This window comes from Coregonus lavaretus (assembly GCF_964263955.1).
Source record: "Coregonus lavaretus genome assembly, chromosome: 29".
NCBI classification, from domain to species: domain Eukaryota; kingdom Metazoa; phylum Chordata; class Actinopteri; order Salmoniformes; family Salmonidae; genus Coregonus; species Coregonus lavaretus.
Genome location: NC_140016.1, coordinates 14,489,975 through 14,508,513, shown reverse-complemented (window position 1 = coordinate 14,508,513; position 18,539 = coordinate 14,489,975). Strand labels below are relative to the sequence as shown.

The 18,539-nt window shown below is 49.4% G+C and overlaps 1 protein-coding gene across 1 annotated transcript in view; it reads right to left on the bottom strand.

Annotated features, from left to right (window-relative positions):
- LOC311104880 (fibroblast growth factor receptor-like 1) overlaps positions 1 to 18,539 on the bottom strand; it is a gene marked incomplete at both ends in the record, with an annotated part of 53,269 nt that overhangs the window by 15,559 nt on the left and 19,171 nt on the right. The window contains one exon of the mRNA XM_084146845.1: positions 13,813 to 14,085. Coding sequence (XP_084002971.1) covers positions 13,813 to 14,085 — 273 coding nt within the window. The remainder of the gene's footprint in view (positions 1 to 13,812; positions 14,086 to 18,539) is intronic.

Here is an 18,539-nt window from a genome sequence, read left to right as displayed (position 1 = left end):
GCTAACGCCATGGACGACGGGGCAGCAGGAGACCGCGACAGAGCAGCCCAGCGGGTTGGCAGAGGAGGCCGCCAGGTTACGGGGGCCACTGGTCGAAGAGGGGAAGGAAGGTGTAGAGGCACGGCGAGAGGTACTGGGGTGTGTTACCAGTCCGGTCCGGCCCGTTCCTGATCCCTGCATAGGGCCAGTGGTGTGTGTCCCCAGTACGGTCCGGCCTGTTCCTGTTCCTCGCATCGAGCCTGTGGTGCGCGTCGCCAGCCCGGCCCGGCCTGTTCCTGCTCCCCGCACCGAGCCTATGGTGCGCGTCGCCAGCCCGGCCCGGCCTGTTCCTGCTCCCCGCACCGAGCCTATGGTGCGCGTCGCCAGCCCGGTCCGGCCCGCTCCTGCTCCCCACACCAAGCCAGTGGTGTGCGTCGTCAGTCCGGCACGGCCAGTGCCTGTTCCCCACACCAAGCCAGTGGTGTGCGTCGCCAGCCCGGTCCGGTCCGCTCCTGCTCCCCACACCAAGCCAGTGGTGTGCGTCGTCAGTCCGGCACGGCCCGTGCCTGTTCCCCACACCAAGCCAGTGGTGTGCGTCGCCAGCCTGGTCCGGTCCGCTCCTGCTCCCCACACCAAGTCAGTGGTGTGCGTCGTCAGTCCGGCATGGCCCGTGCCTGTTCCCCACACCAAGCCAATGGTGCGCGTCGCCAGCCCGGTCCGGTCCGCTCCTGCTCCCCACACCAAGCCAGTGGTGTGCGTCGTCAGTCCGGCACGTCCCGTGCCTGTTCCACCGGTGCCTGGTCCGGCACCGGTCAGATGCTTCACACCGGAGCTAGAGCAATCCGCTCCACCAGTGTGCAGTCCAGCTCCGGCCAGCGGGGCCAGACCGGACCAGGGGTACTTTGGGAGGTTGGAGAGGGAGCGGGGATCAGGCCCGGAGCCGGATCCGCCGCCTAGGCGGAGTGCCCACCCGGTCCCTCCCCTGTGGTGTTTGGTTGACGCGGTCGGAGTCCGCGCCTTTAGGGGGGGGTACTGTCACGCCCTGGCTCTGGGGACACTGTTATGTTGAGCCAGGGTGTGTAGATTTGTGTTGTAGTTCTAGTTCGTTCATTTCTATGTTGGCCAGTGTGGTTCTCAATCAGAGGCAACGGGTGTCAGCTGTGGCTGGTTGTCTCTGATTGGGAACCACATTTATACAGGCTGTTTTCCCACAGTAGTTGTGGGATCTTGTTTCGAGTTGGTTTGTGTTAGACCGTGAACTGTCACGTTATCGTTTTGTTTATTTTGTCGTATTTCGCTAAATAAAGAGTATGTTTGCCTGCAACGCTGCGCCTTGGTCCTCCTCTCTTACCGACGAACCTGACAACTATTGTTTGTACAGATGAACGTGGTACCTTCAGGCGTTTGGAAATTGCTCCCAAGGATGAACCAGACTTGTGGAGGTCTACACATTTTTTTCAGAGGTCTTGGCTGATTTCTTTTGATTTTTCCATGATGTCAAGCAAAGAGGCACTGAGTTTGAAGGTAGGCCTAGAAATACATCCACAGGTACACCTCCAATTGACTCAAATGATGTAAATTAGCCTATCAGAAGCTTCTAAAGCCATTACATCATTTTCTGGAATTTTCCAAGCTGTTTAAAGGCACAGTCAACTTAGTGTATGTAAACTTCTGACCCACCGGAATTGTGATACAGTGAATTATAAGTGAAATAATCTGTCTTTAAACAATTGTTGGAAAAATTACTTGTGTCGTGCACAAAGTAGATGTCCTAACCTACTTGCCAAAACTATAGTTTGTTAACAAGACATTTGTGGAGTGGTTAAAAAACGAGTTTTAATGACTCCAACCTAAGTGTATGTAAACTTCCGACTTAATAATAATAAATACAATAATATGCCATTTAGCAGACGCTTTTATCCAAAGCGACTTGTGCGCACACATTTTTACGTATGGGTGGTCCCGGGGATCGAACCCACTACCCTGGCGTTACAAGCGCCATGCTCTACCAATTGAGCTACAGAGGACCAGAGGACCATTCTAGTCATGGCTCATCCTATATAACTACTGCTGTACACACCTTTTCTATTCATATACTGTCCATACTGTCTTTACACCCCCCAAAAAACATCTGGATTAATCAAATCAAATCAAATCAAATTTTATTGGTCACATGCGCCGAATACAACAGGTGCAGACATTACAGTGAAATGCTTACTTACAGCCCTTAACCAACAGTGCATTTATTTTAAACAAAAAAGTAAGAATAAAACAACAAAAAAGTGTTGAGAAAAAAAGAGCAGAAGTAAAAAATAAAGTGACAGTAGGGAGGCTATATATACAATATAATAAAGTGACAGTAGGGAGGCTATATATACAGGGGGGTACCGTTGCATAGTCAATGTGCGGGGGCACCGGCTAGTTGAGGTAATATGTACATGTGGGTAGAGTTAAAGTGACTATGCATAAATACTTAACAGAGTAGCAGCAGCGTAAAAAGGATGGGGTGGGGGGGCAGTGCAAATAGTCCGGGTAGCCATGATTAGCTGTTCAGGAGTCTTATGGCTTGGGGGTAGAAGCTGTTGAGAAGTCTTTTGGACCTAGACTTGGCACTCCGGTACCGCTTGCCGTGCGGTAGCAGAGAGAACAGTCTATGACTAGGGTGACTGGAGTCTTTGACAATTTTGAGGGCCTTCCTCTGACACCGCCTGGTATAGAGGTCCTGGATGGCAGGGAGCTTTGCCCCAGTGATGTACTGGGCCGTACGCACTACCCTCTGTAGTGCCTTGCGGTCAGAGGCCAAGCAGTTGCCATACCAGGCGGTGATGCAACCAGTCAGGATGCTCTCGATGGTGCAGCTGTAGAATTTTTTGAGGATCTGAGGACCCATGCCAAATCTTTTTAGTCTCCTGAGGGGGAATAGGCTTTGTCGTGCCCTCTTCACGACTGTCTTGGTGTGTTTGGACCATGATAGTTTGTTGGTGATGTGGACACCAAGGAACTTGAAGCTCTCAACCTGTTCCACTACAGCCCCGTCGATGAGAATGGGGGCGTGCTCAGTCCTCTTTTTTTTCCTGTAGTCCACAATCATCTCCTTTGTCTTGGTCACGTTGAGGGAGAGGTTGTTGTCCTGGCACCACACGGCCAGATCTCTGACCTCCTCCCTATAGGCTGTCTCATCGTTGTCGGTGATCAGGCCTACCACTGTTGTGTCGTCGGCAAACTTAATGATGGTGTTGGAGTCGTGCCTGGCCATGCAGTCATGGGTGAACAGAGAGTACAGGAGGGGACTGAGCACGCACCCCTGAGGGGCCCCCGTGTTGAGGATCAGTGTGGCAGATGTGTTGTTACCTACCCTTACCACCTGGGGGCGGCCCGTCAGGAAGTCCAGGATCCAGTTGCAGAGGGAGGTGTTTAGTCCCAGGATCCTTAGCTTAGTGATGAGCTTTGAGGGCACTATGGTGTTGAATGCTGAGCTGTAGTCAATGAATAGCATTCTCACGTAGGTGTTCCTCTTGTCCAGGTGGGAAAGGGCAGTGTGGAGTGCGATAGAGATTGCATCATCTGTGGATCTGTTGGGGCGGTATGCAAATTGGAGTGGGTCTAGGGTTTCTGGGATTATGCTGTTGATGTGAGCCATGACCAGTCTTTCAAAGCACTTCATGGCTACAGACGTCAGTGCCACGGGTCGGTAGTCATTTAGGCAGGTTATCTTAGAGTTCTTGGGCACGGGGACTATGGTGGTCTGCTTGAAACATGTTGGTATTACAGACTCAGTCAGGGACATGTTGAAAATGTCAGTGAAGACACTTGCCAGTTGGTCAGCACATGCTCGGAGTACACGTCCTGGTAATCCGTCTGGCCCTGCGGCCTTGTGAATGTTGACCTGCTTAAAAGTCTTACTCACATCGGCTACGGAGAGCGTGATCACATAGTCGTCCGGAACAGCTGGTGCTCTCATGCATGCTTCAGTGTTGCTTGCCTCGAAGCGAGCATAGAAGTGGTTTAGCTCGTCTGGTAGGCTTGTGTCACTGGGCAGCTCGTGGCTGTGCTTCCCTTTGTAGTCTGTAATAGTTTTCAAGCCCTGCCACATCCGACGAGCGTCAGAGCCAGTGTAGTATGATTCAATCTTAGACCTGTATTGACTCTTTGCCTGTTTGATGGTTCGTCGGAGGTCATAGCGGGATTTCTTATAAGCGTCCGGGTTAGAGTCCCGTTCCTTGAAAGCGGCAGCTCTACCCTTTAGCTCAGTGCGGATGTTTCCTGTAATCCATGGCTTCTGGTTGGGGTATGTACGTACGGTCACTGTGGGGACGACATCATCGATGCACTTATTGATGAAGCCAGTGACTGATGTGGTGTACTCCTCAATGCTGTCTGAAGAATCCCTGAACATGTTCCAGTCTGTGCTAGCAAAACAGTCCTGTAGCTTAGCATCTGCGTCATCTGACCACTTTTTTATTAGCCGAGTCACTGGTGCTTCCTGCTTCAGTTTTTGCTTATAAGCAGGAATCAGGAGGATAGAGTTATGGTCAGATTTGCCAAATGGAGGGCGAGGGAGAGCTTTGTATGCGTCTCTGTGTGTGGAGTAAAGGTGGTCTAGAGTTTTTTCCCCTCTGGTTGCACATTTAACATGCTGGTAGAAATGAGGTAGAACGGATTTAAGTTTCCCTGCATTAAAGTCCCCTGCTACTAGGAGCGCTGCATCTGGATGAGCGTTTTCCTGTTGATTAATGGCCTTGTACAACTCATTCAGTGCAATCTTAATGCCAGCATTGGTTTGTGGTGGTAAATAGACAGCTATGAAAAGTATAGATGAAAACTCTCTTGGTAAATAGTGTGGTCTACAGCTTATCATAAGATACTCTACCTCAGGCGAGATTATGTGTGTATTGTTTGTTTATTTTATATTGCTAGGTATTACTGCACTGTTGGAGCTAGAAACACAAGCATTAGGTATTACTGCACTGTTGGAGCTAGAAACACAAGCATTAGGTATTACTGCACTGTTGGAGCTAGAAACACAAGCATTAGGTATTACTGCACTGTTGGAGCTAGAAACACAAGCATTAGGTATTACTGCACTGTTGGAGCTAGAAACACAAGCATTAATCTATTACTGCACTGTTGGAGCTAGAAACACAAGCATTAGGTATTACTGCACTGTTGGAGCTAGAAACACAAGCATTGGGTATTACTGCACTGTTGGAGCTAGAAACACAAGCATTAGGTATTACTGCACTGTTGGAGCTAGAAACACAAGCATTAGGTATTACTGCACTGTTGGAGCTAGAAACACAAGCATTAGGTATTACTGCACTGTTGGAGCTAGAAACACAAGCATTAGGTATTACTGCACTGTTGGAGCTAGAAACACAAGCATTAGGTATTACTGCACTGTTGGAGCTAGAAACACAAGCATTAGGTATTACTGCACTGTTGGAGCTAGAAACACAAGCATTAGGTATTACTGCACTGTTGGAGCTAGAAACACAAGCATTAGGTATTACTGCACTGTTGGAGCTAGAAACACAAGCATTAATCTATTACTGCACTGTTGGAGCTAGAAACACAAGCATTAGGTATTACTGCACTGTTGGAGCTAGAAACACAAGCATTGGGTATTACTGCACTGTTGGAGCTAGAAACACAAGCATTAGGTATTACTGCACTGTTGGAGCTAGAAACACAAGCATTAGGTATTACTGCACTGTTGGAGCTAGAAACACAAGCATTAGGTATTACTGCACTGTTGGAGCTAGAAACACAAGCATTAGGTATTACTGCACTGTTGGAGCTAGAAACACAAGCATTAGGTATTACTGCACTGTTGGAGCTAGAAACACAAGCATTAGGTATTACTGCACTGTTGGAGCTAGGAACACAAGCATTAGGTATTACTGCACTGTTGGAGCTAGGAACACAAGCATTAGGTATTACTGCACTGTTGGAGCTAGAAACACAAGCATTAGGTATTACTGCACTGTTGGAGCTAGAAACACAAGCATTAGGTATTACTGCACTGTTGGAGCTAGAAACACAAGCATTAGGTATTACTGCACTGTTGGAGCTAGAAACACAAGCATTAGGTATTACTGCACTGTTGGAGCTAGAAACACAAGCATTGGGTATTACTGCACTGTTGGAGCTAGGAACACAAGCATTTCGCTCCACCTGCGATAATATCTGCAAATCTGTGTATGCGACCAATAAACGTTGATTTGATTAAAACATACCACGTAGATGCAAAAACGCAAGTCAAGAGCACATCTAATACCTATGGGGTAATTTTATCCTGCCACTATTGTGGGAAAAATATGTTTCTATTTATTGGTGTGTGCAGACAAGCACAAATAAAAAGTATTTCAGTGAGATTGTGGTTTATGTGTTTAAGAAAGAGCTTTAAATGACTGTTATCTCACTCTGGCTTACAGCCAAATGATCACACCAAGTCATCAAGGGCCAAGAATAGAGTATTAGCCAAATTATGGGATAAAATGACATTTCTAGTACAAGCATGCTGTACTAGTCAGCGTGTTGCAGGCTTGCAGCAATCATTCAATAAAAGGGATCGCAACATGAGGTTAGACTTGCCTCTCTGCCTGTGCTTGCTCTGAGGAGGAGTTGATAACATTAGAGGCTTGTTGATGATGATGACTCCAGGTGATATTGAATGTCACCAAATACCTCTGTGTTGACTACTGAAGTCTGTCTGGAGTTTCCCTGTCTGTCTGTTGTACTGCAGTCTGACATACAGTACCAGTCAAAAGTTTGGACACACCTACTCATTCCAGGGTTTTTCTTAATTTTTACTAATTTCTACATTGTAGAATAATAGTGAAGACATCAAAACTATGAAATAACACATATGGAATCATGTAGTAACCAAGAAAGTGTTAAACAAATCAAAATGTATGTTATATTTGAGATTCTTCAAAGTAGCCACCCTTTGCCTTGATGACAGCTTTGCACACTCTTGGCATTCTCTCAACCAGCTTCATGAGGTAGTCACCTGGAATGCATTTCAATTTGTGGAATTTCTTTCCTTCTTAATGCGTTTGAGCCAATCAGTTGTGTTGTGACAAGGTAGGGGTGGTATACAGAAGATAGCTCTATTTGGTAAAAGACCAAGTCCATATTATGGCAAAAATAAGCAAAGAGAAATGACAGTCCATCATTACTTTAAGACATGAAGGTCAGTCAAAATTTCAAGAACTTTGAACGTTTCTTCAAGTGCAGTCGCAAAAACCATGATGAAGCTGTGATGAAACTGGCTCTCATGAGGACCGCCACAGGAAAGGAAGACCCAGAGTTACCTCTGCTGCAGAGGATAAGTTCATTAGAGTTAACTGCACCTCAGATTGCAGGCCAAATAATTGCTTCACAAAGTTCAAGTAACAGACACATCTCAACATCAACTGTTCAGAGGAGACTGTGTGAATCAGGCCTTCATGGTCGAATTGCTGGAAAGAAACCACTACTAAAGGACACCAATAAGAAGAAGAGACTTGCTTGGGCCAAGAAACACAAGCAATGGACATTAGACCGGTGGAAATCTGTCCTTTGGTCTGATGAGTCCCAATTTGAGATTTTTGATTCCAACCGCCGTGTCTTTGTGAGACACAGAGTAGGTGAACAGATGATCTCCGCATGTGTGGTTCCCACCATGAAGCATGGAGGAGGAGGTGTGATGGTGTGGGGGTGCTTTGCTGTTGACACTGTCTGTGATTTATTTAGAATTCAAGGCACACTTAACCAGCATGGCTACCACAGCATTCTGCAGCGATACGCCATCCCATCTGGTTTGCGCTTAGTGGGACTATCATCTGTTTTTCAACAGGACAACGACCCAAAACACACCTCCAGGCTGTGTAATGTCTATTTGATCAAGAAGGAGAGTGATGGAGTGCTGCATCAGATGACCTGGCTTCCACAATCACCCGACCTCAACCCAATTGAGATGGTTTGGGATAAGTTGGACCGCAGAGTGAAGGAAAAGCAGCCAACAAGTGCTCAGCACATGTGGGAACTCCTTCAAGACTGTTGGAAAAGCATTCCTCATGAAGCTGGTTGAGAGAATGCCAAGAGTGTGCAAAGCTGTCATCAAGGCAAAGGGTGGCTACCTTGAAGAATCTAAAATCTAAAATATATGTTGATTTGTTTAACACTTTTTTGGTTACTACATGATTCCATATGTGTTATTTCATAGTTTTGATGTCTTCACTATTATACAAAATAGTAAAAATAAAGAAAAACCCTGGAATGAGTAGGTGTGTCCAAACTTTTGACTGGTACTGTACATCATAGTGTTTCTGTTGCAGGGGAGGACCTGAGTGGAACAAGTCAGGGGCCTCGGAGGGGTCACTAGAGGTTTTTATACCGTGTTTAAACTTAATGCAACAGATCGAATTTGTCAACATCACATCCTCTGCTTTGTCTCACAAACTCACAAGAAGTATAAGCCATCATCAGCCCCTTCACAAATGGCCCTGAGTCCCTGTACTTCTACATATAGTGAACCTCTGAGTTCAGCCTCGTGCACACCGGTTGCGTCAAACTGTATGCGTTCCGGCGGAAGTCCATTCATTTCATTGGCAGGCAATCCGCACCGCTGCGACTCATCTGCCGGACTAGGCTTCTAACTTTTGCGTTGCTTTGCCTTGCGGTATCAGACACGGAAGTAGATAGACCACCTAAGAAGATGCTAATATGTAGTGTGATTTCTTTTTGTTGTGATGCGGCACATGGATTGTGAAGACTACGTAAAATGTACCGTACGGCAATGTAATGATGCAACCTGTGTGCACGCGGCGTTCTAGCCCCTGTTTTGTTCCAGGGCTGTTTTGGGGCCATTGTTAGTTAATGACTTCAGTAAGACATCAGCACAGTGAGTCCCGGGGGAAGCCAGGGCACTATAACTCAGTTCCACATGAAAGCAGCATGCTACCTTCACTCTCCACTCAGGGAGGCTGGAGGAAGGGATGAGGGAGGCCCTGCTCAGAGCTCCAACATGATGACGAGGACAAAGGGGAGGAGGTCTACAGAGGTCGACCAGGGGAGGAGGTCTACAGAGGTCGACCAGGGGAGGAGGTCCACAGAGGTCGACCAGGGGAGGAGGTCCACAGAGGTCGACCAGGGGAGGAGGTCAACAGAGGTCGACCATGGGATGAGGTCCACAGAGGTCGACCAGGGGAGGAGGTCAACAGAGGTCGACCAGGGGAGGAGGTCTACAGAGGTCGACCAGGGGAGGAGGTCCACAGAGGTCGACCAGGGGAGGAGGTCCACAGAGGTCGACCAGGGGAGGAGGTCCACAGAGGTCGACCAGGGGAGGAGGTCTACAGAGGTCGACCAGGGGAGTAGGTCCACAGAGGTCGACCAGGGGAGTAGGTCCACAGAGGTCGACCAGGGGAGGAGGTCCACAGAGGTCGACCAAGGGAGGAAGTCCACAAAGGTCGACCAGGGGAGGAGTCCAACAGAGGTCGACCAGGGGAGGTGGTCCACAGAGGTCGACCAGGGGAGGAGGTCCACAGAGGTCGACCAGGGGAGTAGGTCCACAGAGGTCGACCAAGGGAGGAAGTCCACAAAGGTCGACCAGGGGAGGAGTCCAACAGAGGTCGACCAGGGGAGGTGGTCCACAGAGGTCGACCAGGGGAGGAGGTCCACAGAGGTCGACCAGGGGAGGAGGTCAACAGAGGTCGACCAAGGGAGGAAGTCCACAAAGGTCGACCAGGGGAGGAGTCCAACAGAGGTCGACCAGGGGAGGTGGTCCACAGAGGTCGACCAGGGGAGGAGGTCCACAGAGGTCGACCAGGGGAGTAGGTCCACAGAGGTCGACCATGGGATGAGGTCCACAGAGGTCGACCAGGGCCAGTTCAACCATTAACGGAGTCATTAACCCTCCTCCTCCCCCACACACACACACACACACACACACACACACACACACACACACACACAGAGTGGCTGCTATCCTCACCAGGGCCAGTTAAACCATCTCAGTCATTAACGGAGTCATTAACCCTCCATCCTCCTCCCACACCCACCCACCCACACACACACACACACACACACACACACACACACACACACACACACACACACAGAGTGGCTGCTATCCTCACCAGGGCCAGTTAAACCATCTCAGTCATTAACGGAGTCATTAACCCTCCATCCTCCTCCCACACCCACCCACCCACACACACAGAGTGGCTGCTAATCTCACCGACCCCATGATTCATGGACCAGGCCGACCGAGGCACAGCAAGGGCCGGGGGCTTCATGCTCGCGCCTCTCCTCACAACTCCTCAGAGCCTTTCAGCATCACTGGACCAGAGCAGATTTATAGTGGTGCAGGCAGCAGGTCGTCTAGTGGTGCAAGTCATCTAGCGATGCAGGTCGTCTAGTGGTGCAGGTCATCTAGTGGTGCAGGTCGTCTAGTGGTGCAAGTCATCTAGTGATGCAGGTCGTCTAGTGGTGCAGGTCGTCTAGTGGTGCAGGTCGTCTAGTGGTGCAGGTCATCTAGTGGTGCAGGTCATCTAGTGGTGCAGGTCGTCTAGTGGTGCAGGTCGTCTAGTGGCGCAGGTCGTCTAGTGGTGCAGGTCATCTAGTGGTTAGTCTATTACCAGTCTATTACCAGTGTTGAGGAGTGGTCTGGCAGAGAATGCCCTGGTCCACAGTCCCCCATCAGCCATCCGTCCTCAAGCTCAACCAGAAGGATTTCACAACAGCTACACCCCCAAAACCCTCTACATCCCCCCAAAACCCTCTACACCCCCCCCCCAAACTTCTACAACCCATCAAAAATCTATACACCCCCCCGAACCCTCTACACCCTCCCCACAACCCTCTACACCCTCCCCACAACCCTCTTTACCCCCACCAAAATCCTCTACACCCCCCAAAAACCCTCTAAATCCCCCCAAAACCCTCTACACCCCCACCCAAACACTCTACACCCCCCAGAACTCTCTACACCCCCTCTACAACCCTCTACACCCCCCCCACAAAACCCTCTACACCCCCCACCAAAACCCTCTACACCTCCCACCAAAACCCTCTACACCCCCCACCAAAACCCCCATACACCCCCCACCAAAACCATCTACACCCCCCAAAAAACCTCTACACCCTCCCCACAACCCTCTACACCCTCTTCACAACCCTCTGCACCCTCCCCACAACCCTCTACACCCTCCCCACAACCCTCTTTACCCCCCACCAAAATACTCTACACCCCCCAAAAACCCTCTACACCCCCTCAAAACCCTCTACACCCCCCAGAACTCTCTACACCCCCTCTACAACCCTCTACACCCCCCAAAAAACCTATACACCCCCCCAAAAAACCCTCTACACCCCCCACCAAAACCCTCTACACCACCCCAAAAACCCTCTACACCCCCCAAAACCCTCTACACCCCCCAAAAAACCTCTACACCCCCCAAAAAAACCTCTACACCCCCCACCAAAACCCTCTACACCCTCCCCACAACCCTCTACACCCCCCAAAAACCCTCTACATCCCCCCAAACCCTCTACACCCCCCCAAAACCCTCTACACCCCCCAAAACCCTCTACACCCCCCACAAAACCCTCTACACCCCCCCCCACAAAACCCTCTACACCCCTCCACCAAAACCCTCTACACCCCCCAAAACCCTCTACACCCCCCACCAAAACTCTCTACACTCCCCACCAAAACACTCTACACTCCCCACCAAAACCCTCTACACCCCCCAAAAAAACTCTACACTCCCCCCAAAAAACCTATACACCCGCCAAAAACCTCTACACCCCCCCAAAAACCTCTACACCCCACCAAAGCCGTCTACACCCTCCCCACAACCCTCTACACACCCCCACCAAAACCGTCTACACCCTCCCCAAAACCCTCTACACCCCCCACCAAAATCCTCTACACCCCCAAAAACCCTCTCCTCCCCCCAAAACCCTCTACACCCCCCACCAGAACCCTCTACACCACCCCAAAAACCCTCTACACCCCTCACCAAAACCCTCTACACCCCCCAAAACCCTCTACACCCCCCAAAAAACCTCTACACCCCACAAAAAAACCTCTACACCCCCCACCAAAACCCTCTACACCCTCCCCACAACCCTCTACACCCCCCAAAAACCCTCTACATCCCCCCAAACCCTCTACACCCCCCCAAAACCCTCTACACCCCCCAAAACCCTATACACCCCCCACAAAACCCTCTACACCCCCCCCACAAAACCCTCTACACCCCTCCACCAAAACCCTCTACACCCCCCAAAACCCTCTACACCCCCCACCAAAACTCTCTACACTCCCCACCAAAACACTCTACACTCCCCACCAAAACCCTCTACACCCCCCAAAAAAACTCTACACTCCCCCCAAAAAACCTATACACCCGCCAAAAACCTCTACACCCGCCCAAAAACCTCTACACCCCACCAAAACCGTCTACACCCTCCCCACAACCCTCTACACACCCCCACCAAAACCGTCTACACCCTCCCCAAAACCCTCTACACCCCCACCAAAATCCTCTACACCCCCAAAAACCCTCTACATCCCCCCAAAACCCTCTACACCCCCCGCCAGAACCCTCTACACCCCCCTCTACACCCCCCCACAAACCCTCTACACCCCCCCCACAAAACCCTCTACACCTCTCCACCAAAACCCTCTACACCCCCCCAAAACCTCTACACCCTCCCAAAAACTTCAACACACCCCAAAAAACTCTACACCCCCACCAAACCCCTCTACACCCCCCAAAAACCCTCTACACCCCCCACCAAAACCCTATACACCCCCCCAAAAAAAACTCTACACCCCCCACCAAAACCCTCTACACCCCCAAAAAACCATCTACACCCCCCCAAACCCCGCCCCCCCCCCATACGCTCTACACCCCCCACCTCTACCCCCCTCCAACCACCTTCCAGAGTTCACTCTTTTACCACACAACCTCACACACTGACACACAGGCAACATACTCCTTTACTGCCTTCGCTCTTCCATTAATTTCTCATTGTGTCAGAGGGGCTGAAACCCCCGACAGTGTGGGTAAAATAAGGAACACTGGATGAAGTTACCGGCACTATAAACAAGTACCAGGGTGCAGTGTGACAGGAGTAGCACGTAAAGAAGCCTCTCTTTGTTCTCCTGAGGTTTGATATGAAACCTGAAAGAGGAGCTGCTGGGGTTCTGTAATGCTAACAAGTCATAAATTGTCATTGTTACAACGCCCACGTAAATAAAACCATATTCTTTTAATAGCGCCAGGGCTGCTAGTCCTGTCAAATATAATCACATCTAGGGGCTAACGTGAGGGCAGTAGGCCTCCTGCATTACAATCCCTCTTTATAGGAGACATACAGGCCATGTGACTCTGGAGCATCAAGGCTAGAAGGTCACACTACCAGACCAAGGTCCTGGGGAAATGTTGTCGTCATCTAATATGCACAATATCTCATAGTAACATTTCAGGGAGTAGGTCAGATATGGACTCATTTAGTTTATTGGCTGAGGTATGAGAGAATATAGAGAGGTATTTGCATTCATTAAATAATGTTTGCCAATGACTGCATTTAGTGTCTCAACTCTTTCTGTGGTCCACAATGTGGCTTTTAAAATCTGTATTTTGTACGGTCAACTATTGTATCATTGTGGAGTTGCACTTGAATACATTTTATAACTCTTTATAACTCTTCATTAAAGGAGTTGAAGGTAATTGGAACATAAGGCATGATGTGTGTATGTATTATTTGTATTTACAGTATGTGTATGATTTACAAGGGTGGACACTGACTATGGATGAAGTCCCTCCCTGGCATTACCCATGATGATGAGGGTGTAGTTGAGAATGATACTTCCGAAGCCGTTGGTGGCGCGGCACACGTACACCCCTGCGTCTCCCAGCTCCACCTCTTTGATCTTCAAGCTCTGTTTCAGCACCCGGTAGCGGCTCCAGCCTGGGTGGACGTTACGCCCGTCCTTCACCCACAGCACCAGGGGAGGAGGGTCACCCTCTACGGGGCACACAAGACGCACCGTCCGTCCCAGCCTGGCCATCTGACGCTCCTCCACCTGACGACTCACCCACGGTGGACCTGGGAGGAGCAGAGAGAGGGGCAGAGAACGGTCATGTTCAGTTCCACTAAGTTCTTTTTTCTCTACAGCTTTCCTTTCTAAATATAAACCCTGTGTCACATTGGATCCACTGGGCTTCTGCCTCTGCATTGCTTGCCCTTTTATTTTATTTTATTTTTTTAACCTTTATTTAACTTTGACAACTGATGTAAAAATAGCTTTTTAAAATAAATGTGATTGATTGGCTGATTGATCAAGTTGTTATGGAGTATAATCACAAACAAACTTAATCATTTACCTATCAGTTTACAGGTAATAGTTTTATGAATAACTTATTCATCAGAGTTAGTCGCCAGACCTGGACATCTAGTAAGACATACTAAAGTTCTGCTCATGGATATTATACAGTAGCCTGCAGTGGACAGGATCCATGTTTGAATCATGCTCCAAATTGCCATGACGCCGGACAAGCTGCTCTATTCATACATTGAAGATTATCTTTGGAGTCATAGCATAGTTTCCTTTCATATTTTGCACAACTTTCCATTCCATTTCCATGTTATTCTATCAATGGGCCTTGTGTATTTGCTGGCTAAATCATTTATATCAACTGAATATAATTCCACCATTCAAGAATAGTCAGTACTGTATGCTTCATTTGCTGCTTAATTCAAACACACAAAGATATTTTACAGCACCTTGTAAAAAAACTCTGTCTATCATATGAAACATTCTATTCATTCTGTTGCCGCTGGCAACACAGGGTCGAATGACCTTGGGAAGGTGAGCCAGACGAACCATGGAAAATAAAATGGAATTAGAATTGCAGAACAGAGACCTGCTTCCCCCTAACTAACACTGGCCTGCCGTGTCTCAGTCAACTACTGTCTGACTCTGAGGGGGGCCATGTGTCACCTTCACTCCACACACACGCACACACACCCCACAAACTGTACGTGTCCAGGCCCACAGACACAGATAGGCCTTGTGTGAGAAGGCCTGTATAGAACTGGGTCAGGCTACCCCAAGGGAACATTCCTATCAGCAAAACAAACCAACTTGGGTCCACCCAAAGTCCACTCAAAAACATAACCCTTCTCAAGGAGAGCGAGGGGCAACTTCGGGGACGTTAACTCAACTATTTGACGGGGAATTTCTTGCCTTTTTTTCTGTACGGTCCTTGCGTGCACAACGTTCTTTTCATCCTGTTTGTTCAGCGCCCCGAGACTCCCATGAGAGCTCCCTTTCCATTTCCTCTGGCCCTCCTGCGCTGCCTCAGAACTGGAGCCCGGTTATGTGTGTGTGTTGGACGGCAGTGCTCATTCATGCCTGGAACTGTCACATCCTGTAGCTGTACCAGCAGCTGCTGTGAGAACTGCCAAGATTATGGAAATTTTAAAATTATTTTTCTCTCTTTCTCTCTCTCTCTGCGCTACACATCTCTGTGTAGGAGTGAAGTGTTTTCACCTGGAGTCTACTGGTTGCCATCCAGGAAAGTGCCAGAAGAAAAAGATTGTTTTGGAGCCGGAATTAAATTACAGCACATTCCAGAATGTTAGACCGATACGGTTTCACTGCACCAAGTATGGAATCAAAATTCCCCCGTCTCCATGAATAGAACAAAAGGTTGACCATAAAGACCTATTTCAGCAGGTTTGAATGTTAACACAGCATTCTGTCATAAACTGATCATTACATTGACCACTAATTCACCTTACTGGGAAAACGGTTGGCTTCAAGACATTCAATAGTAAGATATGACTTAGTATTGGTAGTTGAAATATCTGGGTGGATCCATGGAGGTCACATTGAAACAGCCTGGCAATATCTGGGTGGATCCATGGAGGCTTCATTGAAACAGCATGGCAATATCTGGGTGGATCCATGGAGGTCTCATTGAAACAGCATGGCTGCCAGTAAGTCAGGCAGCACCAGATGAGAGTGAGACCAAGAGGCTGAAGTAAAGAGCCTTCCTTCTCCCCGATCTGATCCACCAGCCTTCTCCATCGCATGTGGTGCCGCTCACTCACAATCACACACAACCGGGGAGAGGTGGAATGAAAGACAGGAGAGGAGGAGGAGAGTAGAGGGGGGTCTGTCAGTCAGTCAGGCTGGTTGGTCCCGTCATGGAGGTGTCTGGTTGTCGAAGTGGCCTGGGGAGCTAGGAGATGGGTGGAGAGGGGCGTTGGGCCGCTCTGGGGTGCTGACAGACACTACACCCCACTGTAGACACACTGAGGCCGGGGAATGGATGGAGGGATGGAGGGATGGAGGGGAGGATGGAGAGAGAGTTCTGTAAAGCCTGACTGGATCTGTTGGCTGATGGGGTGCCAGCCTGAGCCCTCCCAATCTGCCTGGTATGAGAGGATGGGGGGGGGGGACGCATGCACACACACACACTGCTGCTGCTAAAACCACCTGTTGGGGAACCCTGCAGTAGGAGATGTAGTCTTGTTGAGATGCTCCAGCTGGACCGAGACTCAGAGAGGGACCTGACTGACCATTGGCTCCATAGAGGCAGCTCTTTCCTTCTATAGAACCCTGCTCCAAGACCCCTGCTGCTAGACCCCTGCTCCTAAAGCCCTGCTCCTAGACCCTGCTCCTAAAGCCCTGCTGCTAGACCCCTGCTCCTAAAGCCCTGCTCCTAGACCCCTGCTCCTAAAGCCCTGCTCCTAGACCCCTGCTCCTAAAGCCCTGCTCCTAGACCCCTGCTCCTAAAGCCCTGCTCCTAGACCCCTGCTCCTAAAGCCCTGCTCCTAGACCCATGCTCCTAAAGCCCTGCTCCTAGACCCCTGCTCCTAGACCCATGCTCCTAAAGCCCTGCTCCTAGACCCCTGCTCCTAAAGCCCTGCTCCTAGACCCATGCTCCTAAAGCCCTGCTCCTAGACCCCTGCTCCTAAAGCCCTGCTCCTAGACCCATGCTCCTAAAGCCCTGCTCCTAGACCCATGCTCCTAAAGCCCTGCTCCTAGACCCCTGCTCCTAAAGCCCTGCTCCTAGACCCCTGCTCCTAAAGCCCTGCTCCTAGACCCATGCTCCAGCTCTGGAAACAACATAAACAGCCTCCCTCCTCCTTATTGAAGTGTAATAAACCCCCTGCCTGCTACATCCCATCAAGTCCTACACCTGTCTTCTGAACCCTACAGTGTGTTCTCTGTCCAACAATGACAGGGAGGGCCAAGTGTGGAAGAAGCGGGGAGTGACACACACACACACGTGCACACTCATACACACACACACTCGCACGCACATTCACACACACGCACACAGATGTGTAGCAGCACTGATCTGAAATTAATGTCAGACTTGGACTCTCTTTTTTCCTCATTTGTCTTGTTAAGTTTGAAAGTCTTCCCCATGCAGTGTTTTTTTAAATCTAAGTTTAGGGGAGACACAGACAGAGCTGCTGTTGAGCTGAGAGAGATACTCACTCCATCAGCAGATGGGACTTTGCATGACAAACATCCTGACAGACCTCCCAGTGCCACGACCTACAGCAAACAACATTCCTTCTTCCACCATTAGGAATGAAGGCCTGTGAACCCTATTGTTCCAGACAGGTAACGGCATCAATAAAAACAAAGAGGAAAGGCATGACGTCCTCAGGGCAGTTGTGAACCTGTTACTGGTCTGGTTGTCAGAGGGATTTCAGTGCAGGAGAATCTATCCACAACAGCTGGAACCATCCAAGACATTTCATCTGTGTAAGGCAGAGGGAGGTCCCCTAACCTATGGGTAACCAGGGATCACTTTAAAGCTCCACTGTGCTTGTACTCTCGTGGCCCACTCTGTTTAAGACATCTTGATAGGGGTTTTTGATTTCAGGGAGGATTTATGGGGAAGGGAGGCCTCCCCCGAGCCACAGCCCCAGAAGAGCTTTGAAGCTGGGGCGGCCTCACCAGAGTCAGGAGGAACAGCGCTGGGCTGGTGTCATACGGAGAGCTTCAAACGGACCTCGACAGCGCTCTGCCTGGATAAATTATTATGGTTAAGGAAGTAGCAAGGCTTTGAGATGAGGGGGAGAGAGAGAAACAGAGAAAGAGAGAGAGAGAGAGAGAGAGCGAGAGAGAGAGACAGAGAGATTGGAAGGAAGATATTGGAGGAACTTGCTTGTTGCTGTGAGTAGAATGGACAAATGCAGATCTTCACATGCTCATCGCGAAGGACTACTGAACATGTGTCCTTCAGACTAGAACAAGGGAGAGCACTGCAATAACTTCCATCAAAGGACAGTTCATCAAAAGATCATGTTGAACAAAGCTCTTCTGGGCTTGTGTCCAGACAGGCTGGTGGATGACACCAATACAGCTGGATTCATAAGAAGAGACATTGCAAGTACATGTGCAGCTTTCAACGGCAAGCGAGGAGAGGAGAAGTCAAACACCACATTGCTGATACAATGTTATCAGGCAGAAGATAGCCATCCTTTAAACGAGTTCCTGCCAAGGTGCCGTCCATCTTGAGTTTGATCTCTTC